The sequence below is a fragment of the Triturus cristatus genome, chromosome 6, assembly GCF_964204655.1.
Source record: "Triturus cristatus chromosome 6, aTriCri1.1, whole genome shotgun sequence".
NCBI classification, from domain to species: domain Eukaryota; kingdom Metazoa; phylum Chordata; class Amphibia; order Caudata; family Salamandridae; genus Triturus; species Triturus cristatus.
This window is the reverse complement of record NC_140589.1, coordinates 1,753,633,603-1,753,657,729: the sequence shown is the minus strand read 5'-3', so window position 1 is coordinate 1,753,657,729 and position 24,127 is coordinate 1,753,633,603. Positions and strand designations below refer to the sequence as shown.

General features: G+C 40.4%; 1 protein-coding gene across 1 annotated transcript in view; it reads left to right on the top strand.

The window, feature by feature from the left end:
- The window catches only part of LOC146821928 (uncharacterized), a 477,592-nt gene that overhangs the window by 238,579 nt on the left and 214,886 nt on the right, over positions 1–24,127 (top strand). Inside the window, exon 9 of the mRNA XM_085609939.1 lies at positions 7,928–8,002. Within this exon, the coding sequence (XP_085466065.1) occupies positions 7,928–8,002 (75 nt within the window). The remainder of the gene's footprint in view (positions 1–7,927; positions 8,003–24,127) is intronic.

Here is a 24,127-nt window from a genome sequence, read left to right as displayed (position 1 = left end):
TGCCAAAGTCTAGTAAACCATGTTGTTATAGGTGTGGATCCAGGTTTCATCTTGCTAATAGTTTGGAGTGTCCTGCCATTAAAAGAAGATGCACCAAATGCAATTAGGTTGGTCACTTCCAAACTGTTTGCAAAAATGTAAGGACTGGTTCCTCTACCAGTAACACCAGTTTAACAGTAAACTCGGTAAATGAGGTTACTAATGATGTTGAAAATATGATCATCACTTTGTATGATCCCCTTTTTGATGTTAATATGATAAATGTTGGGTTTAAAGCACCTCTAGGAGAAGTTCTTATCGGTGATGTCATTCTTGAGGTAATGGCTGATTCTGGCTCTCCCATTACTGTCTTATCTGATTCTACCTTTGAAGAAAAATGGACAGGTATACGACTTTGTGCCACAGACGTCAATCCTAAAGCATTTGGTAATTTTGATATTGAAATGTTGGGTTATTTTGAAGAAAAACTTAATTTTCAGGGACGCTGCATTTTCACGAAAATTTATGTTGCGGTCAATGGTAAGAATATTGTTGGATGGTTTGATCTGGGCAAATTAGGGATAATGTTATGTCCAGGTACTGATACTCCTATTAGATTACGTGATATTACTGTGAATCAGATTTCATCACATGATTGTAACACTGATAGTATTTTATCTAAACATACTGCTGTCTTTGCTGATAAAGTGGGTCAGGTGACAGATTTCATGCATCACATTAAATTGAAAAAGAGTGCTATTCCTGTACAGCACAAAGTACGCATGGTACCTTTAGGGGTTCGTCAAAAACTCAAAGAGCATTTGGACAATCTTTGTTCTGAGGGCATTATTGAAACCACTAATAGTTCTGAGTGGATTTCGGCTATTGTGATCGCACTTAAAAAAAATGGTGATTTAAGGTTATGTATTGATTTGAGATCACTCAATAAGAACATAATTATTGACAGTCATCCGCTCCCAAGGATTCAAGAATTACTCATGGCTGTCAATAATGCTAAATATTTTTCCATCATTGATCTCAAATCTGCGTATCATCAAGTAATGCTGGATGAGGAATCAAAAGACTTGACTGCTTTCGTAACCCCTTTTGGAGTCTATAGATTTTTGCGTATGCCATTCGGACTAGCATCCGCTGCTAGTGTTTTTCAAAAATTAGTGGATGTATTGTTTCAAGATCTGGTAGGGGTACAGGCCTTTCAGGATGACATACTTATCTTTGCTAAGTCTCACGAAGAACACAATTCTTTATTAGGCAATGTCCTTACCAAATTAGAAGAAAGGGGGATGACTGTTAGCAAAGAAAAGTGCAAATTTTTTGTGAAAGAAATTGATTATTTAGGACACAAAATTTCAGGGGATGGCATCTCTCCTAAAGTTGATTTGATCAGTGCTCTCAGCAATGCCAAAAAGCCGTATGATAAAGATTCTCTGAGATCTTTTTTAGGACTTGGGGAATATTATGCTAGGTTTGTACAGGGTTATGCTTTAGTTGTTGAGCCTTTGAGACAATTACTTAGGAAAGGAGTGTCTTTTGTTTGGTCTGAAGATCATGACAAGGCTTTTGTAAAGGTTAAAGAGCTCATTTCTAGAGCTCCTGCTTTAAAAACGTTTGATCCCTGTGGAGAATCGGTAGTAACTGTTGATGCCAGTTCAATTGGTCTTGGGGCTGTTTTCACTCAATTTGTAGGTGGCAAGGAAAGAACCATTTCATTTATTTCTAGAGCCTTGAAAGGTGCTGAGCTTCATTACAGTACAATTGAAAGGGAGGCGCTTGCATGCGTGTGGGCTGTAGAAAAGTTCAAGAACTTTTTATGGGGAAAATCATTCAGGTTAATCACTGATCATAAACCTTTAGTGTTTATGATGGATGGTGTACGTTCTGGCAATGCTTCTTCCAGACTCATTAGGCTTATTGCTAGGTTACAAGAATTTAACTTTAAGATTGAGCATATTTCTGGAGGGAAAAACATTACTGCAGACTGTTTGTCTAGATGGCCCGCTGAAAATGTCACTGAAGATTCCTTTGTGGATAATCATGAATGTGTAGTTGCTTTAGTGGATGTGTTTAACAGTTGTGAAGGAAAAATTTCTGAAGCTGATTGGGTCAAATTTTATAGTGAAGACATTTTGATTAACAAAGTCAAAGAATTTCTGATCCGTGGTTGGCCTCCTTTCAGGAATCTTGAAGCGGGGTTACACAGTTTTGCACAAATTTCAAGTGAACTTAGTGTTGAAAATGGATTTTTGGTCAGACATAGTGTGTTAGTTCCCCCTGTGGGTCTCAGGAATAAGCTAATAGAATTAGCTCATCTTGGTCACAATGGTGTTTCTGGAACTAAGAGAGCTCTTAGACAACATTATTGGTGGCCAGGTATGGATGCTTCAGTGGAGAGATTTGTGGATACTTCTGCTGTTTGTGTTCGTTCTGATAAGCATTACAAGGTTTCCACTGAGCCTATTGGTTTACAAGAAATTCCTAAGGGACCTTGGCAGAAGGTATCTATTGACTTTTCAGGTCCTTATGACATCTTAGGTAGGCAACACAGATTTCTTATTGTGTTAATTGACAATTTTTCTAAATGGATTTACCACACTTTTGTGGAACATCCCAACACTGATGAAGTGATTATGTTTCTAGAAAAAGTTTTTATTGTTGAAGGTTTTCCTAGGATACTTATGTCTGACAATGGTGTCCAGTTTGTTTCATCTAAAATGGTTTCCTTCTTAAAAAAGTGTGGCATTAGAGCTGAGCGTGCTCCTTTATATTGTCCAAAAGCCAACGGTCAAGTGGAGAGGGCTAATAGATTTGTCAAGGATGGCATTCAATGTGCTTTGGAGAGTAAGAAGAATGTGTTTGATTTTCTTAATGAGAAGCTTTGGGCATATCATACCATGCCGCATTCAGTGACGGGAGTTTCTCCCTTTTATTTGATGAGAGGAAGAGGGTGTTGTACTCTAGTATCACCATCATTTGAATTAGATGTTCATAAGGATTTTGAGAAAACTCTTGATAAGGTGAAAGACAGTTTAGATGAGGCTGCATCTAAAAATAAGGTCTATCATGATGAAATACACAGGACCAAGTACAAGGACATTAGTGTTGGTGATTGGGTACGCATAATTAATCCTGGTCTGCCACGCAAAGGTTTGTCTAGATTTTCTGCTCCTGTGCAAGTAATTAAAGTCTCTGAAACTGCTGTTCTTTTACACGAAAGAGGGTGGTGGAATAAAAGTTCTATAATTCTTCTTAAACCTGGGCAAGAAAAGTTGTTTAATGCACCTGACGCAGATGAGTCTTTTTGGGATGTAGGATCTTCCAACGATAAAGGTGCATGTGATTCTAATCTTAGATACTCTGTTGATAGTACACATGTAGCTAGTACTTCTTCTGATAATACTTCCAAGTCATGTTTTGATGTGTCTGTTTCTAATTCTGATGCTCACAATATCTCTTCTTCTGAGGAGTTGATTCCTGAGGGGGCTTCTTTTGAGGTTCCTGTAAAAAGGATTGTGAAATACCTAAAAAATTCGAAGATTTTGTTTTAAAATGATTTGTTTTTTTTGTTTTGGTTTATTGGTTTTATTGGGATTTATTTGTAAAAAAAAAAAAAAAAAGGGGACATGTTGTGTGGTGTCCTTTTAATTAGTAGTTAGTTTATTGGAATGCCCTGATGTCAGTAGCATGATGTAGGTCTGTTCCAGGTTGCTTAGTTACTGTGAAGAATGTTTGTGCTCACTTCGTGTTCTGTGCTGACCGGTGCTGGAGGGTCTCTGTTATCCGCACTGGTGGGTTTACTTATCTGCAACTAAAGAATAAAACTACTTTATTCAACCACGGTCTGGGACCCATCTTTACAATTGTCTTTTTTTATTGCTTTTCTGACACTGGTTGTCGAAATAAAGCATATACAAACAAACTTCAAAGGAATGCCTCTAGACGTTTCTCCCTACTTCAAAGGCACAACTGTATATTAATACTGGACCTCAGACACTATCTCATCAGCACACTTCTGGACCTCTGGATACTCTACCAGGAAGGACTGTTGTGCTGCTACAAGGATTGCCACTCTGCTGGACTGCTGCACTAAAGGAACTGCTGCCCTGCTTTGCTGACTTTCTGCCTGCTGCCATCTTGTATAGGGAAGAAGAACTAGACCTGCGGCTTCAACATGAACTCAGGACCCCAGAGGTACTCCTAGGGCAGTCTGCTGGCCTCCGGATCTGTGACTCAGGGACATAAATGGCTCCCCAAATAGCTCATGGACCCAACTGCAGCAAGTTCCTAACACCTAATTGGTGCCCCTCAGGTACTGGACCCTTGGTGTGGCTCAGTAATGTTAAATAAATCTTTTGGCCTCTTCCTGACTGCGAACTAACCCATTTGCACCACGACCGTGCCGCTCGCACTGAAAATAAGCACAAAGCGCTGCCAGCCCGTGTGCTTGCGCTGCATTATTGACTGCTCTCGGCGGACCACCAACATGAAGCTACAGCCCATCCGTCCAAGGCTCCTGGACTACTATTCTCACCACACCGACAACCACCTGCAACACTCTCCTTGCTCCTTGCAGCTCTCTCCAATGCAAAATGGGCTCTTGGCACAAAACTTGAGACGGTAAAACTTCAGTGGGATTTATCTGTGACTGTGTCCAACCTGTGCTCCATTGCGTTCACCTTGAACTTTTGACTTTGACCTGGTCAAGCACGACCAGATAGCCGCAGTTGTTGCTTTCTGTTTTTAGACGCTAATTTACACTTTATTTTTAAAATATGCATAACTCTGGTTCTTCTGACTGTATTTTCGTTGTTTTGGTTCTTGTTTTATTTTTGAAATGCCACTCTATTTTTCTGACCTGGAGTGGGATCTTTTTGTGTGGTTTTTTCACTGTTTTACTGTTTGAAGTGTTGCACAAATACTTTACTCATTGCCTCTAAATTAAGCTTGACTGGTCCGTGCCAAGCTACCCAGGTGTTGGGCACAGGTTAATTTGGAGGTTTAGTTGTGCCTTGCCCTGACAAGGAATGTTGTTTCTGCTTAACCAGGGCTCAGACCCCAGTCAATCAGTAACCCAATTTCTGACTGGTGGCATGTAACATCAGTGCACTCTTTGATTCTCTGCCATCTTTTGACCCTCAGATTAAACAAGCCATACAGTTATCTAACTTCCATCTATGGAAGAGATTGCCTCTTACTGGGGACAAAACCGGTTAGATTCCCCTAGCTCCAGAGCCACAGGACAAAGACAGGTATCGCACATCCCTCCCTGTTTGATATGCACATTAAGAAGAGTTGCATTTGGAGGATAGCAGGCCTGCTGCATCACAAGTAGTGAATATGATAATCCTACACCATTGTGAACCCCTAGTACAGAAGCCATTTATGATGGTGTGTATACATAATATGCGAAGTTATTGTTGAAATTATGGAATTCATTGTATAATTGTGATTTAAACACCAAAGGAAAACAAACTCAATCTAAAAATTGTTTTAAACACAAAATATTATTATTTAATAGTAAGAACCCTTGCTTATATTTGTTCCCAGGTCTGCTAAGCTGTACAAATCTTTGCTCGCATACCTTGGTACAGCCCAGGTGACAAGCACTGGCTTATTGGTGGGACTTCCCTTAGGGACGGCACAACACTTAGGCATGTAGATGGTCCTTCCCTCTCTTGCTAAAGAGACATGATTGCATAGTCTTAGTGCTTATTTCTGGAATCTGCCTCGCATGTCTCAGCTGCAGAGTGACCTGTTACTTGGGAAGAGCACTCGATACCCTGTTTTTTTTACGGAGTTTTATATAGTGCGAACTTGACCCAAAGGTATCGGGTATCAGAGCACTTTACATAGCACCAGTTGCGTTACATGAGGACACATTCATTTTTGTTAGGCACGGGGAGATCAAGTGATTTGCCCAGAATCACAGGATGTTCAGCGTCATTGCAGAGACTCAAACCCGGTTCCCCACATTCGAGTTCGACCGCCCTAGCAGTTAGGCCAACTCCTCTCCCCTCTGTTATAGGTCTCAGGTGCTGAGCAACGTGGCGGTGTGGCCCATACTCATTACAGAGTGTCCAGATTTTCAAAGGTCTTGGATTAAGTGATATTTACTAAGCCACATAAAGCTTCCTTGTGTGGCTCTGTCTGTCATAGCAAATCCAGAATAACGCATGGTACTGCAAATTGCTGACTTGGGTTACCCTACTTTGGGAAGGCATTCTGTGGATAGAGTGTGGGAGCTCCCAAGCTTTGTCAGATTTTCAAAGACTCGTAAACATGGAAATGCATCAAAACAGTACGCCTTCCTGCCAGAGGTGTAACCAGGAGACTCATCTTTATTTCTCCTCGTTTTTTCCACTTTCTATGTGTGCAGATAGAGAAAGAAAGATAATTTTAGCTCTCTGTAGCCATGCAGACAAACAGAATGGCCTCCAATAAAAGAGTGAAAAATCCTGTGACCAAAAAGTAGGCTAACCGAAGGAAAGCATAGAGAATAAGAGGGAAGGAAGTGCAGATTTTTAGATTAAAGATCAAGGGGCTTTTGCCTGTACCAAGGCAGCTGGGCCAAGCACAGGTATTTAAAAATTATAAGGTTGGGGAAAGGCCGCCAATACAGTAAGAAGAAATATGAAAGTACTTATGGAGATTGGAAATTAGAAAATTAAATGGACAACTTTGTGTTGGATGCAAAGCACCAATTTAGGACATGAGCAGGAAGACCAAGATAGAGAAGGTTACAGTAATCTAGACACATTTGTATGTCTACCTGAACTACTGATTGACGAGCTGTCAGAGAAGGAACACAAATGATCTCGCGCAATAAACTAAAACCCCAAGTTATTATCTTCAGGCACAAGATCAGAAAAGGAGCCAGGTTTCACTAATCACCCATCCACTGCTGTTGTATCTGGGAAATGCTTGCCAGCAATACATATTTCAGTTTTGTCTACATTGGTTTTAGTAAATTTCAGTTCAACGAAGAGTCTAAAACAATAAGACAGTTCTTGGAATTGATACTGTGGGATGGGCAGGTCTCATCCAGGGCTCTAGATTTCATTGGCATAAGTTATGAAACAAAAGACAAAAAATCAGATTGGGTGAGGCAAAATGGCAAATGGAAATGTTGAAAAGAGTGGGTCTGAGGGATAATCGTGAGGGATGATCCTTCCAGGCCCCCTATTGTTACATTAGAGAGGGCTGATCTAAAAGATGTTCATTGAAAGGCAAGAGCATCAACCCCAATGGCAGTGAGATGGAAATTTGATGGCAAGGTGTTACATGCAACTGTGTCAATGACTGCTGACCTATCAAGTAAAACCAGGGCGGCACAGCAGCCTGGTATTTCAGTACATGAGTTCATAGAGATTTGACACAAGAGCTGTTTCAGTACTCTGCAGTCAGTGACAACCCAAAAGGAAGCGACCAAGCATATGGTAAGTGTCCAGAAAGTGGGTGAGCAAGAAACTGATTTGCTTCTCAAGGACTTTGACCAGAAATGGATCACACAGGAGTGTAGTACTCTCCTAAAGTACTATATGTGGTGCTAGATTGTAGCCTTATCTCATCCAAGTTGCATGTTTTTGTCTTAGGCTAGTCCTTACATTTTGTCACACGCTGGTAACTCAGAACATGAGGAACTCTTCTAATTTTTACTTCTTGATGCTTTTAGATTAAAAAAAAAATGGGTCCTCACTCTCTTGAAATTCAACCTGATCTCTTTATCTCCCATAACTTACTTGTAACTGATTGTCATGAACTTACACTGATTCAGCCAATGTAGTGGATCTGGGTCACAGCAACGTCTTATGACAGTGAAGAACCTAAAGATGTTTAGTGTCACATATATGTCATTTAAACACTGACTATTGCTGGTTCGTGACTTATAGAGGTTGCACTATTTAACTTTCGCCTTCTTTTGATTTTCAAGGAACAACTTTCAAACACGGAACTGAGAAATGGCCTTGTGCAATCGCACGCCTACACTGTGACCGGTACAGCTACGGTAAGATGAAGTAATATTAACTTCAGGAATGTCTTACTCCTTATGTATGGATCAGTTTTTAATTTCATTTCAGTTTTATTTCCAATTAAAAGTTTGCACAAAATAAGCAGATTCAATGGTTTTGTTTTGCCATAATGCATATGTTCATCATTTAGTTTCTGAAATTGAGTATTGTATAAGTTTCTCTTTAAAATACATTTGATGGCTTTTTCATTCTTGGATCTACTCTACCCCCCAGGTGAATGAGGTAGAAACTTTAAGTGATAATTAGGGGTCGGCGAAGTTATAGAAAGATTTCTCTAAAATTCTGCAGAATGCTAGCAATGGACGGATAATGCACAGCTCGCACTGCAATTTAGCTCTGATAGTGCGAGCAGAGCTGAAAATCAGTGCGAACAGTACCTTGCGTTGCACAAGAGCGTGTGGCCATTTGAGATGATTTGCCTTCAGCTCTAGTAGAAAATCTACTAAGTCGCAGCAAATCTACTCAAATGGCAGCCCTCTGACCGCAGCCACTCGTGAACACTGGAGACGCCCGCATTAGAAAATTGCGCCAGAGGATGCCAAATCTTGCTCTCGCTCACCAGCTTGCATATTTTAGAGCCTCGTTGGGAAAAGATCTGCCACACAGCGTTTAGTGGAATTTGTCCAGAACTCTGCGTTGAAGAGTAATGCGGAGTAGCCAAAATTCTGCTAGTTCTGCACGCAGAACATAATATTTTGCCGACCCTTAGTGATAATAGATGCCAGGCAGTCATATGACCCCCATGAATGAAGATTGTCATCACTTATCTTGGGTGCCTTTGGAACCTTAAAAAAGTCCTTCCTTTTCTTCCCATTGGTGACATATAAGCAGTTATTCAAGCAGTGGTTTCCAAGCACCTTGGCTATCGTAGTGCTTCTGTTAGATCTATAAGAAAAAACTGATCGCCTGGTTGCTTGCTGAATTTACACCTTTGCTAGCACATTTAAGCTCATTGTGAAGCTGAACACTGGCTGGCAGATGACTTTCAAACCCTTGTGGTTCAGTCAGAGGGCCTATGCAGACACAGGTCTCTTTCAGACAGATCTAACTTTAAATCGTATGTATTATCTGTGCCTTAAGATCCTCTTCACTTGCTTTACTCAAAATCTCTGCTTCTGCCTTTCCAAGTGTGTAGTGAAAGCCATTTTCTTACTTAGGTACAGCTATCTGAACCTGTCTTGCAACTAATCTGAAACTGACCATAAACTACCAGTTCTTCTGTAAATTTCTGAAAGCGTACATGTACAAAACCCTATAGCCATTCTGTCATTAGCAAGTTTCTTCTCAGATTACTTGCCAGAATGCCTAATGGGTAGCTATGTATGTTCCACACACATATTTGTTTAGTTCAATTTTGTGATGTCAAGTTAATTTAGTTTGTTTTGTGTTTGAAATCACTCATTTGTCCCACAGTAAAAAGAAACTAACTTTGAAACCTTAATTTTCAGTCACTTCTCATTTCTCCCAATGAGAAGCATTGTAAAATTGCACAGCAATTTCATATTCACGTTGTGTTGTATGTATGTACAGAGATATATATATATTTATTTAATACACTTGTTTACACTTGTCACTGTTGACCCTAATGGGATAGGTGCCTCCTTTCGGGAAAGTGGATTCTCATGTAGTATATTTTAATATTGAAGAAAAATGGGCATTCCCGGGGGATTAAACTGCTATCCAATAACCTTAAGCAGCAAACAGAAGCATTTCGACTTACAAGCCTTGGTCACACATTAATCAAGGAGTTGAATATCAGATGAAGGAACGACAGGTACCATGAGATGAAGATTGCATGTTTATTAAGACTCTCCAACACAGACGGGGCTCCCAGCCTGCTTAACTAGCTCAAAAAAGTCTGGAGTTCGACTTATTGAAACAATCTTTGGCTAGGCATAGAATTTATATCATCTGTTGGAATAAGATCAGATCTTCTGCCCCAAACACTCTGAACCAGCTCCTATGGCAAGAACTCCAGCACAGGGAAATTACTCCCACTAGAGGCTACCTACAAGAATCTCTTGAAATCGCCAAGCTCAACGAGCTTTGGAACACACAGCTCCAACATCCAACCTTTAAAAAATTGGTCTGGAAGTCTGTAAGACAAATTTCACTGTTGGAGGACAAGCCTTTGCTCCCGGCCGGTAACTAGACATAATATCGAATGGACATAATATCGAAGTAAAAATATAGAATGGACAAAATATCGAATGGACATAATATAGTGGTTAAAAATATTGAATTGAAGGTAAGTAATATCGATGGTCAAAATATCGAAGTATAAAATATGGCCATTAAAATATATCGAATTTTTAATAATATCGATTTTTTTAAAGTGCTTTTGTATGTTAGTATATGTGTTAAAAGTGTATATTATTTTTGTAATGTATGTTTAATTTTTTTAAGTAATGATTTTTATGTTATTTAATATTTGCGTAATTTAATTCTGTAGCGGGTTATGGGTTTATAGGGGAATAGGGTGGGAAGTAATTTAATTATAGTAAATTAAATATTAATTTTTAGGAATTATTAATTATTTTTAATTTAATTTTGCGTTTTAGTTCTGTAGCGGTTTGAGTGTTTATAGCGGAATAGGGTGGGATGTAATTTAATTGTAATTAATTACATATTAACATTATTTTTGTGTATTAATAATTCATTTACTGTTAATTAATTATTAATTGGTATATACATTTTGTTATTGAAAATTAATTAGTTGTTAATTAATCATAAAAAGGTAATTAATGTTTAATAATTAATATTTAATTGTATTTACAATTGATTAATTATAAAATATTATGTAATTGGAAATTAATTTTAATTCATATTTTATTGGTATTGATATTACATTTATTTTTATTAATATATTACATCATTACTTTCCCTACTGTTGCACCTACTGGAGTGGGAATAGTAATTTTTACCCTCCCGCTATCCAACGCTTTCACTGTTGCACTCACTGGAGTGGGAATAGTAATTTTTACCCCTACGCTATCCAACGCTTTCCCTACTGTTGCACTCAGTGGAGTGGGAATAGTAATTTTTACCCCTACGTACTGGTGAATTTTGATGATTTGAGTAGAGTACCAGGAAGCTCTATGTAGCTATTCAAGATGACAGAGGACAAAACCGAAGGGTACTCCTCAGGTATCAGGGATCTTCTAGGCCCTAAAAGCTTTATTGAGAATAAATTGGTGTTGGTTGAAAGGGTAGCTGTGAAGAATATTGCCAGTCAATCACATTCAAGAGCTTGTGGTATGGATTGGGGATGGATGGTCGATGTGTCAAAGGCAGCTGAGGTACAGCAATATCAGAAGGCAGGGATCCTTGTTATCTTTTTTTTTCTTATTACACCATTGGTTTCTCTAATTCCATTCCTTTGATAGAGGAAACTGACTCACTGAGGCAACTGCCACGAGCTTGCTGACTCTGCCAGTGTAGCATCTACATTTTTACCATGGTAATCAATGAACAAGGCAGATAATATTGCCTTTTGATATACCAGATCCTCTCATAATTACATGAGCCACATGTGATATACACTTAGGAAACATAATTATCATACTTCAATAGCTCCTCAATAGATGTCAATGTCAGATATTCTTGAAGTGCGCACTTATCACCGGAAGGTCTCAAGGCGCTTGCAACAAAAAACAGCGATAACAGACAGTGACCTGAAACCTTGGAATGTTTACTGAGGAAAAAGCCAGGTTTTCAGCTTTTTACAAAAGCATTTTTGGTCCACTATAGACAAGAGGTATGATGGTAATTTATTCCATAGCATGGGGGCCAGGTATGAAAAAGAGTGGCCACCATTACGGGACATACGAATGCGAGGCTGAACAGGGTATGCTTTGGTACCGGAACTTAACGATCTTCCTGGTATGTACCATTGTAGTTTTATTGCTAGGTAATTAGGGCCAGTATCATACATTATCTTGTGTGTGAGACTTAGGATTGTAAAATGGCTTCTTTGTGCACTGGAAGCCAGTGAAGGGTTTTGAGATTAGGGGCAGAAGGGGATCTATGGGGGGGATTAAGAACAAGTCTAGCCGCAGTATTCTGAAGGATCTGAAGCTTGGAAGGCAGATCTTCATTTAGTGCTGTGAACAGGGCATTACCGTAATCAAGACGGCTGATGACTAGACCCTGCACCAAAGATTTCCTAGCTTCGATAGGTAACCATTTAAAGATTTTACGGAGATTGCGCATAATCGCAATACAGACACCTAGAACCTGGTTAACATGAGTTTTCATGGACAGAGAACTGTCGATGGTAATTCCTGGGTTGCGTACTGCAGACTTAGGGGAGAGATAAGAGCCTAATTCCGAAGGCCACCAGTCTTGGGCCCAGAATTCCTCAGCTTTACCAAATAAGATGATCTCAGTCTTGCTACCATTTAGTTGTAACTTATTTCTGCTCATCCAGTTGTTTATTTGGACCATACAACTCTTGAAACGAGAAAGTGTGCCAACGTAATCAGAGCCACAAGTGACAAGCAATTGGGTATCGTCGACATAGGACACAGTTTCAAAACCGTACGATCTGATGATGCCGGCTAAATATGTTAAATATAAATTAAACAGCATGGGACTGAGAATAGAGCCCTGGGTAGCCCACAGAGAATTCTGATTTCCCTTGTTGTAACTACTTGCGCTGTAATGACCGCCATGTAAACGTACCGCGTTGTAAAGGTCGTTCGCCATATATATTATTCTCTATTAGGTCTTCCTTCCAGATCGAGAATAGTGCAGGGCCATGTTTATCTACAGCCTCAAGGAGGTCCCAATACAAGATTGCAACTTCATTTTTCAAGGTTCCATTAGTCTCTAACCGGTCCTCCCATTTCCCCCCCGCCTCCTCCGTCCATGCCTGTGATGTCCAACATGAGTGCAACTGATAATACCTAAATAATCTTGAAATCGTACCACCAATAAGTGCCACCATTTTGGCCCACCCAATTGATCTTGCCCCATCATTCAGGTCTCTCCAATAATTTAAACCTGCTTGTTTGAGGGGCTGACTCAATGCATCGATCAAGCATTCTGGCGTCTCAGGTGAATTCCAAATTGGGGCTGAGGGTGAGTAATAGGGGAGATTGAGAATTCTCCTGGAACTCATCCAGGTCTTTAATGTGGCAATAAGTACCTCCAACCTAACTCTCTTAAAGTACTTGGGATCCCCAAATGTCTACAAAAAGTTGCAGTGTCCTATACCCTCCAAAGTTGCAGCACATAATCTGTCCTTGATGAGTTATCCAGCTCTTTCACTAACAGCCAGATGTTTTTAAACTGAAAAGCATGGCAATAGGTATGATAATCAAGAAGCACCAAGCCTCCCGCAATCAGCTTTCTCCTAAACTTTTTCCACGAAAGTCTGTCGCCTTTAGATGCCCATGCAAAGCTACTGACTCTGCCCTGGATCTTGCTAATATACGTTTTTGGGGAAAGGGAATAAGAAGGAGATTGTAGGAATAATAATCATTTTAATTTCGAATAAGAAAGAGATGTAGGAATAATAATCATTGTAACCACGTTCTCTTTCCCATAAATTGTTAACAGTAAGGTGTTTCATTTCCCCAGGAGCTTCTCTTTTCCAGCACTCACTTTCTTCAAATTTACCAAAGGGTTAGCTTCTAATTTATGGATGATTTAAACCCCAAGATACCTCATCTGATGCTTGTCATACTGGACCCCACTCTTCCATATCATTATCGCAGTTTTATCCTTATTTTTTGTGTACCCTGAAATCGTAAAAACTATCCAGCGTGTTCCAGTACCTTGAATATTGAAGAGGTTAGATTACTAGTAGATGGCAGAATGTCGTCTGCATATAGCGCTATTTTAACCTCATATCCAGGGCCACAAAATGGAGTGATAGAGGGGTCTGACCTAATCTGATGATCGAAGAGCTCTATATATAGATTAAACAAGAGCGGTGAAAGAGGGCAAACGTGTCTATTTATAGTTATATCAAAACATTTTAAGGGCTTTCCAGAGTAGTTGTAGTGGCTCGCTCTCCCGCTTCAATATTATGGCTCATGTTGTAGAACCTTTATCGGTGCAGAACCTTGATGTGTGAGGGTTCTGCACTGGGCGTTGGTCAGTTAGACTGTTAGCTGCACCGTTGCTGCTCTGCTGAATGGTCCAGATGAAAATAAACCTTTTATAAATAACCTGCCTCCCGTCGTTGCATTAGTACATCTTTCGTGGTGACGAGTGCTGGGCCATCACGACGAACCCACAAGCTGACGGCCACAAGAGTGTGCTGCGTGAAGATTGCTTTTTCGTGAATGAAGCATGCAGGGGACACTGAACGGCATTTTCTAAAGAATTTAAGAGTGTGGGCTGACATCACGGAAGGAAGGAAAAGGGGAATTTGGAGCCGAGCAGCAGTTGAAGACTGATAGCAAATCGGTTTAAAAAGCAGTGAAACGCAGGAAAGGCGGTGCGGTTCACCTAGCACAGTGACGTGCAGCAGGGGGCAGGCGTGATGACGAATAAACGGTGAGCGTTCAGTGTTGTCAGTGGAACCCGAGGAATGCGAGCGTTGCGTTCCAAAGCTTTTGTTTATTAAAGCAGACGAGTACACCAGTTGTCACGTGGGGGAGCTATTGTGACGATATAAAGAAAGCATCTGAAATACCTTCTGCTGCTGAAGCTTGTGAAACATCACAATATTCATATTGTCCTTTGGATGCAATCAGTAATGGTTTGCAGAGAAAGAATAGTATTTGCTTTCAATTAGACAATTAAACAATATTTTAAGGCATCTTTTAAGACTTAAGAAATCCACATGTTAACTTGAAGATTTCACAGAATATTATTTTCTTAACAGCTGTTGCATCAAAGAGTATTTGTTTTGTTTTTGTTTGCAGTTTTATTTAATTTTTTCAAAAATTGACACTGCCAATAGCATGCGGTCTGTCTCACCACCTCCACAGTTTTTGGAAATGCCAGGGGAACCACCTATTAAATGGAAACAGTGGTACGATGGTTTTGAAACCTATCTTGGTGTAATTGGAGCTATGTGTTTCAGGACAGAACGACAAAAATACCTTCTTCTTCACTCCTTAGGGTATGATGGAAGGGAGATCTTGAAACATCTTCCTCCACCTATAGTCGTTAACGAAGAAGTACTGGATGAGTATCAAGAGACTCTAAAAAAATTGAAAAACAGGTTTGATGCACAACCCAGTTTAGTGGTGTTGTGACACAAGTTTTTTTTTATGTGTTCAGAAACCGGGGAAGGATGTTGATACGTATATCACTGCCTTGAGGAAGTTGGTTTCTGAGTGCCAATTTGAGAATTTTGCTGATCAATTAGTCCGGGATCAGTTCATCTGTCATTGCACGGACAAAATGATAAAACAAAAGTTGCTTTCAATGGGGAATCCAACATTGGAGGAAACCATTAAGTTAGCGAAAAGTATTGAAACATTTCAGTTATCAGCAAAAAAACTTGAACCTAAAACCAGTGAAGGTGTTTCCGTTGTTAAAGTCAAAGACTCAATGGATGCTGGTCAGTCTGAAAAGTCACGTGCAAATTTTGGAGAAAAACGTAATGCATTTTACAACCATCAGAATATTTGTTTAAAGTGTGGGTACAAAGCTTATGGGTATGGTAGCAAATGTCCTGCGATGTTTGCAGAATTTGCAACAAACAAGGTCACTTTGCGAAGGTTTGTCAAGCCAATAAAAGTAAACAATCCACGATGGTCAAGTGTGTTATAGACGAAAACTTACTTGGCAGCAATGAGGATTCTGTCACTAGGGAGTTGAGAGACATGGTTGTTGTAGTTCACGACGAAGCAGTTAAAGTGGGCAATCCTGAACTTTGCGTTGATCCTTATGTTGAAGTCCAGGTTGGAGATAAGACCTTAAAACTGTTAGTGGATTCGGGTGCTCGCATTTCAATGATCACCCAAGATCTTTTTGACAAAACCTGGCCGGATAGACCCTTATTACCTCCTGATTGTAAAGCAGTTTCATATGAAGGACATGACATCGACATCTCTGGATACATTGAGGACATTATGGAGTTTGAAGGAAGGAAAATTTCAGGGAAGGTGTATGTTGCTCACAAAGTGGTTGAACATTCTCGGGTGGTTTCACCAGGGTTTGTTTGGGATGGTGCTCAGACCTGGAACTAGTGAGCAGGTTTGTGTTGTATGAGACAATGTAGCTCTTGAGGGCATTTTCAACAAATTTCCTCATGCTTTTTCTGGAGAGCCTGGAAAGATTAGTGACTACCAACACATGATCATTGTAAAAGATGGTGCAAGACCTGTAAAACACAAGCTCAGGAATGTACCTTTTAGTATTAGACAAGATTTGGAGAAGGAGTTGAATTCTTTATGTGTGAAGAGGATTATTGAGCCAGTGGACTCCTCCCTGTGGCTATCTCCATTGGTGGTCACTAGAAAACAGAATGGTGAATTGAGGGTGTGTGTTGATATCCGCTGTCTAAACAAGAAAATCTGGGTAGATTCACACCCTCTACCAAATATTAATGAGCTTCTTGCAGGATTGAAAGATGCTAAAGTGTTTTCTAAACTGAATTTAGCTTCTGCTTATCATCAGGTGGCATTAGCTCCTGAGTCCAGACATCTTGCTGCATTTGTTTCTCCATGTGGAAAAGATCAGTATGTCCGCATGCCTTTTGGCCTTGCGTCAGCGGCATCGGTATTCCAGCGTTTGATGAGTAACATGCTTATGGGTATTGATGGTCTATCTGTTTTTCAGGATGATGTGTTAATTTTTGCTGCTGACAGATCTACCCATAATGCAATCCTTCAAGAAGTGTTGTCTAGGTTTCAGTCCAAGTGTGTGGTACTGCGCAGAGACAAGTGTGTTGTCCTCACTGAAGAAGTGGAATATTTAGGACATCTTGTCACCTTGCAAGGGTTTCTTCCTAAACCTAGTTTAGTAGAGTCCATTGTGAAATCTAAACCACCTTCTGATAAAACCACTCTTAAGTCTTTTTTGGGGCTCTGTGAATTTTATTCACGCTTTATACAAAATTTTCTTCCAAGTTGAGACCTCTTTCTCGAATACTCATGAAGGGTTTCGGGTTTGAATGGACTGGTAAGTGCCAAAGTGTGTTTGATTGGGTCAAAGAGCAACTTGTCTCACCCAGAGTGTTGAAGCATTATGACCCTGATCTACCTTGCACTTTGACTGTGGTTTCTAGTAATGTTGGTGTGGGGACTGTCTTGAGTCAGGTCAAAGGTGATGAAATCAGGACCCTTGGTTTTACTTCAAGGGTGCTGTCTCAAGCAGAAAAAATACTCTGTAATTGAGAAGGAATTATTGGCTTGTTGGTGGGCTGTGATGAAATTTAGGAATTTCATATGGGGAAGAAAGTTTTGTCTTCAAACTAACCACAAGCCGTTGATTTTTATTTTGAGTGGGAAGAATGTCAGAGGTTCCACACCTCTTATTGCTTGTTTGTCATCTAAGCTGCTCCAATTTGATTTCTATCCTGAATACATTCCTGGCAGCGAGAATAGTTGTGCAGATTATTTGTCCCGTTCTTCGGACATTTTGGAAGATCCGAAAATTGTGAGTGAGGATGACAAGGATGAATGAATACATTATAGCTGCTGTTGACATCCTGCAAATGTGTGCTATTACGGAGAATGAGTGGCGAGGTGCACTTGCCAAGGATTCATCTTTTTTGACAGTCATGAAGTATGTGGAGACAGGTTGGTCCAGGGAGAGAAATCTTAATGTTGAGCTCAAAACCTATGTCCAGGTGGCTGATGAGTTATTTAGAGGATGGTTTGCTTATGAGAACTGGCAGACTCATTCCTCCTGTGTGTGTGAGATCTAGCATCATATGATGTGCTCATGAGGGACACCTGGGTGCCACAATGACAAACAAAAGAGTGAGACTCTCTTTCTGGTGGCTCACCATGGACAGGGAGGTTGAAGAAGCTTTCCTGTCTTGTGTTGTTTGCTCAAGTTGTGACAAGTCTGCAAAGTCATCCACTCCACCTCTGTCTCCTATTGCTTTGCCTTCTTCATCTTGGGTCAAATTAGGAATTGACATTATTGGTCCTTTCCATGCTCTTGATTCTTCTTGTAAATTTGCATTGGTTTTTATGGATTATTACTGTAAATGGCCTGAAGTCAAGTTCGTTAGAGAAGTAACTTCTACATCTGTCGTTGAATTTCTCAGAGACATTTTTCTTAAAGAAGGTTTTCCTGAATATCTGGTAACTGATAATGGTCCTCAATTTATTGCCACTAAAGTAGAAGATTTTCTTGTCACCAGTGGTATTAAACATCTCAAAAGTTTGCTTTTCCGTCCAAAGACCAATGGTCTTGTCGAACGTATGTACAGAGTTTTGGGAGAATGTATCCAGTAGGCTTTAGCTAACAAGTGCTCTGTTGTCAATTCAATCAGGAGCATGCTCTGGTTTTATCGAACAACTCCACACTCTACAACTGGTGTTTCACTGTTTGAGTTGTTGCGTGGACGCAGAGCTACTACAAAACTTTGTCCGTGTTGGATAAGTAAGTGGTTCAAGGCTAGTAGTTGGACGGATGAGTCTGTCAGGAAACGTGTGTGTAGTTCTCAAGAAAAGCAAACAATTAATTTTGACAACAGGAAAAAAGTCAAGGAGTTTGAGTTGGTTGCTGGTGATTGTGTGCGTGTAAAAAAACCTGTTCATGTATGGAAAGGAGGACCTAAATTTAGCACTCCTATCACTGTTGTTGAAGTGAAGGGAGATTCTGTTAAACTTGGGAATGGTCAATGGTGAAACAAATGTTTTTTGTTTAAATCCAGTATTGTTCATCCATTGTCTGATGTAACTAATTTAAGTGGTCATGCCAGTTACTCAAGTGATAGACAAATTGATGTGAGACGTAGTTCTAGGTCCATATAGAACATGATCTTCTTCATTGTTCTTTTTCCTTGCAGGTCTGTTTACTTTTGTTTTACTTACTGTGGTGCTTTTTGCATGAATGTTAGCTTTTATCTTGCAGGTATTTCTTATAATGTTCGTCTTATGCTGTTTTTATATTCTTACAGTTATTTTGTATACTTTGAATGTTTTCTTCTTTTTCTTTCTCTTCTCTTATATCTCCTTCTGCATATGTTGTTTTTCTTCTTTTTCATTTTTGTGGAAGACCCATGTAGTGGCTCGCTCTCCCCGCTTCAACGTTATGACTCGTGTTGTAGAACCTTTATCGGTGCAGAACCTTGATTTGTGAGGGTTCTGCACCGGGTGTTGGTCAGTTAGGTTGTGTGCTGCAGCGTTGCTGCTCTGCTTGATGGTCCAGCTGAGAATAAACCTTTTATAACTTACCTCCCTCCTGTCGTTGGATTAGTACAGTAGTCCCAAGGGACCCTATCAAACACCTTTGCAGCGGCTAGGCCAGTGACCGCCAATGGAATATTCTGGGTGGGAGATAGATCTATAGTGCCAATCAAGAGATGAATAAGCTCATTTAACTGTCACCCTGGGGTGAAGCCTCTCTGGTCTCTGTGTATAATTGTTCTAATTACACCTGCTACCCTGCTGGCCAATATTCCTGTAAAGATCTTATTCCTTATTTAATAAGGATATTGGCCTGTAGGATTCAGCTCTAGTGGGAACTTTTGCTGGCTTCGGGACAACACAATGGTGGCCTCTGGCCAAGAGGGCAGGGTCTTTTCTCCCTGAAGATAAATTGTGTTGAACAGTGTCTTTCATGGTTGTACCAAAACGTCTACCAGCACCTTATATAGTCCTGCTGGGAGCATATCGGACCCAGCTGCCTTATCCCCCTTTAAATTCATGTTTTGTCTTCTCACCTCTTCTTCAGTGAGCTCCAGGCTAAGAGCTTTAACCTGCATTTTAGTTAGGACTGGGAGGTCTTATTCAGCTGGCCAGTTCTTAATGCTCTCTTTGGCTGGATGTCCATCTTCTCTATATGACGTACTCATATATTTCAGGACTTCCCTTCAATCTCTTTGTTGGTACCAAGGGCCTTCCCTGTATCTGAGTCTACTAGCAAGCTTGTGGAACTCCTAGTTCTATCAGTCTTCGTTTTCCATGTTAAAATGGAGATACTTGCTCTCTGTATGCAAAATGCTGCATCATACGAGTTCTTCACCTATCCTTAATATTCCTTGCTAGGTTTCCTTCATATTCTGCTTGAGCTTCCGCTAATTCTAGATGGAGCTTACCCTGTTTAGAATGGTCTTACATCGAGGCACCTTGTAATTCTGACTCCTTCCTCTTGAGTTTTTCTCGAAGTGACTCCTCTCGCTTCTGTGTTTCGTGATTCTGCCTTGCTGACAATTTACGTATTACTTCTCTCAAACAGGCCTTATACGCATCACAAATTATAGGTTGACTAGCTGTTCCTTTATTTAGGGTGAAGAAACCATCCTCTCTTCCACCATTTGTAGTCCTAAAGCCTCTTCTAAAAGTAATACTGTATTTAATGTCCACCTTCTCAAACTCAGCCGTCTGGGCAAGCGCAGCGTTAAATATACTGAGGAGTTGTACGACAGTAAAGCTGAAAAATGGGCCACAGACTCAACATAGTAATTTAAAGCATTGTCTAAGAGAAAGTAATCAATTCTGGAGTGGTGCCCGTGTTTTTTACTATAACAGATTAATCCTTTAGAAGTCCCTGCCTACGTTCACCAGATGTCATCTAGATTACGATCCCTCATTATATCTCTTAGTCTGCGGTACATTTTGGGGGAACTCGTATACTTAACTCTTGAGGATCTATCTAACTCTTGAGTTAAGACTATATTGAAATTTCCTCCAACTAATATAGTTATTGGAGTTTCTAACAGATGTTGTTGTAGAATCTCCAGTGATGTGGGATCATCACAGTCAGGGCCATATTATGCAGCACAGGATGGATCTATAGCTTCTATCAGTAATGTAAATACTAACAATCTTCTAGTGTTGTCTGTGGCATACTTTATTAACTTGGTCCCTGAATGTTTTCTAGCAAGGATAGTGACCCATTTTGTGTTCCCAAACTGCTTAGAACATACAACATCCTGCACCCATCTAAGTTTACTGAAATAGGCTCTACAGTCTGGCTACTCCAAGTGGGTTTCTTGAAGCATGATTATACGAGCCCCTCTATCTTTTAGATGGTCTGCCACCAAACTTTGTTTCCTCTTAGACATCATCCCATTTAACATTCCAAGTTTTTATTTTGAACCGGTCATTGTTGGCATCCGAACTTGCCCTATCCCCTCTGATATATTTCACACACAAAATTATTATATCTAAATCTATTCAAAATTGCAGCATATCCCTCTATTGTTCATGTAAGTTCTGAGGATTTTGTTTTTTTAATTTTTACCGCGATGCTCCCCACCTAATGTGCTCCCCTTACCCCCACCCTGAGAAACCCCTTCCTCTATCTTTGGTATATTGTTCGTGATTTTAAAGCTCTCATCATTGATGACCCCTTATACCTATAAGTGTTACATCAGCAACACCCTCTCTCCATCTGAACTACATCTTAAATAGCTACTTACATTTCTTCTATCAGGGCATCTACATCAGCTGGGTCTCTGAGATTATGCATTTTGTTCTTCTACATAATCTGCAGCATTGCCTGGAACTTTATCTGTACCTTGGCCCCCAGCTTATGCAGTTCATCAATCCTGGCACCAAGCTCCCATGGCCATTGTGCTGTCCTTTTACCTATATCTGACCTCCCACGGTAAGTGTAATCTTCATGTGTCACAGCCTGCTCCTTTAATGCATGAGTTAAGATTAACTCCTTGACTGCATAGGTATGGAAGTTCATGAGATTTTTCACAGGGTCTTTCGGTTTGAAGCCAGCTTAAAAGGATCTCCATGGATTTGCCGGAACTCCTTATCAAGGTCAATATCCGACTTATCCTGTGGGATCCCTCTCCTCAAAAGACTTATTACCTGATTTTTTATATCTCCTGTCTCTGATCCTTCCAGGACTCTTAGTATCCTCAGATTATAACACCTGGAATCATTCTCCAGCCTTTGAAGGCCATCTAATAATACCTTATTCTGTAGTTTAAGCTCATCTATCTCCTGCGTACTGGAGTGCCTAGCGAGACTCACCCTCTCCAGAGTAGAAGTTTGCTCAGCCAGTTTATCAAGCTTTTTCTCCAATAGACTATATTTGCCCTGGATGTCTTTTTCTGATTTATCTCAGAGATTTCAAAAGGTTTCATCATGTCTGATCTGAGACTTAGAAGAATGCTCTCCAAGGAATCATGTGGTCCATCCTGATAGTCTATCCGAGGTTGCTGTCCCTCCTCCAGATCCTTCTCTGCCCCTACAGCAGTGCTCTGCTCCTTAGATATGTCTATTCATCTCAAGAGGGAGAGAGTTTAGGCTGCTGGTGAGAGTAATCCCCTCCTCTCCTGTGGTAAGAAGTGGCTCAAACCAATTAGCTATGAGTATCGCTGCAGTTGCCACCTCTCCTCCCAAGGCACTGTTCTGGGGTTGGTCACTCGTCACTAGGGGACGTATGAACATCTCAGTCGGCTGTTTTTGCTCCTTTGCCTGCTTCCTAATTTTAAAAAAGGAGTTATGTAACTGGGTTGCATTAACTGCTGTTATCTGAGCTCTCTTGCCAGCTGAGTTACGATTTGCCTCCTGCAAACTGAGAGCTGGTCTCTTAGATAGTCCCACTAATAGGGGCTGGATCCTGGTTATGATCTTTCACTGGGGGGGGGGGATACTTGCTGTCCTTTTGGGTCCAGAATGCAATGAGTATCTATTTCTGCTTATACTTTTAGTTAGCTGCCTTTTGATAAAGAGTGGGTGAGTGCTGGGCCAATAGTTGGTGGGGTCATTAGGGTCAGTTGACAGTTTCATTCTACTTGTTGATGTAGTCCTTGGTTTGGCAGATGTAAGTTGTCTATGTAGTTAAGAAGTTGGTTTAAAAATTCTTCCTCCAGTCTCACTTGGATGTAAATGTTGTAGTTGCAGCAAGTCTTTTGTGGTGCAGAAATTAAAAAGAAAGGAAAAATGCATCTTGTAAAGAGAAGCTTATATGAATAGCCTTAAAGTTTCCAGATTACTCCATCTCACGAAATACCCAATGCTGAACTGAATAAAATGACTTGAATAAAGATCACATATGGCACTTCTTTCTTCAATATGAACCTAGTAAAGAAGCACTGTCATCCTGGTAACCTTACATCTGTTTTCGGGGCAATATCTTGCTTAGTGAAACTGATTTTCTGACATGTGTTTGCATGTCTACACACCATTTTACAGCCCAGTGGAATGAGATAAATGCACTCAGTGTATCAGTCCAATGCTAGTACAGTGTCTTGAACTTAATTCGAACCTCAGCTGATAGGAAATGGTGACTCGGTTGTAAGGAAGGCACGATGTGACGCAGCACCAACAGCTTGAAATTCATACTCTTGACCACTTTGTGACAATATCTGTTTATATTGATGATAATACCTAGTTCCATGTAAGAGTGGGATAGTGTCAGCCTTTACCCAGCAGAAGTATCTCTTCAGTTTTCAGAAATAGACATGGTATAAACATTTTATTACACAGATTGGAGGGGGAAAGGCAAGGTAAAGAAAGGGCAAGGGAAAGGGCAAGAAAAGGGAAGGAGCAAGGCAAGGGAAAGAAGGAGCAAGGGAAGCAAAGAGGCAAGGGACGGAAAGAGGCAAGGAAGGCAAAGGGCTACGGAAGTGAAGGAGCAAGGGAAGGAAATGGGCAAGAGAAGGGAAGGCCTATCAGGAAAATCAGGAAAAACATTTCCTGATAGGCCTATCAGGCCTATCAGGAAAAATACCACCACTGCCTGGACCGAATTATCCAACCTAAGGCCAATTTCACTGTTACCTTTTCTGGGGAAACTTACAGAAAAGTATGTTAATAGACTCCTTTCCAACTTTATCGAAACTGTGGGCGGCCTTGACCATTCTCAATCTGGTTTCAGGCCAAAACACAGTACAGAGTCTACATCAGAGTCTACATTACTGTATGTTATGGACGACCTGCACATGCTCCAAGATAAAGGCTATTCTGTGATCTTAGTCTTATTAGATCTATCAGCAGCGTTCGACACCGTGTCTCATAACATTCTTATTGACCGGTTGTCGAACGTGGGGG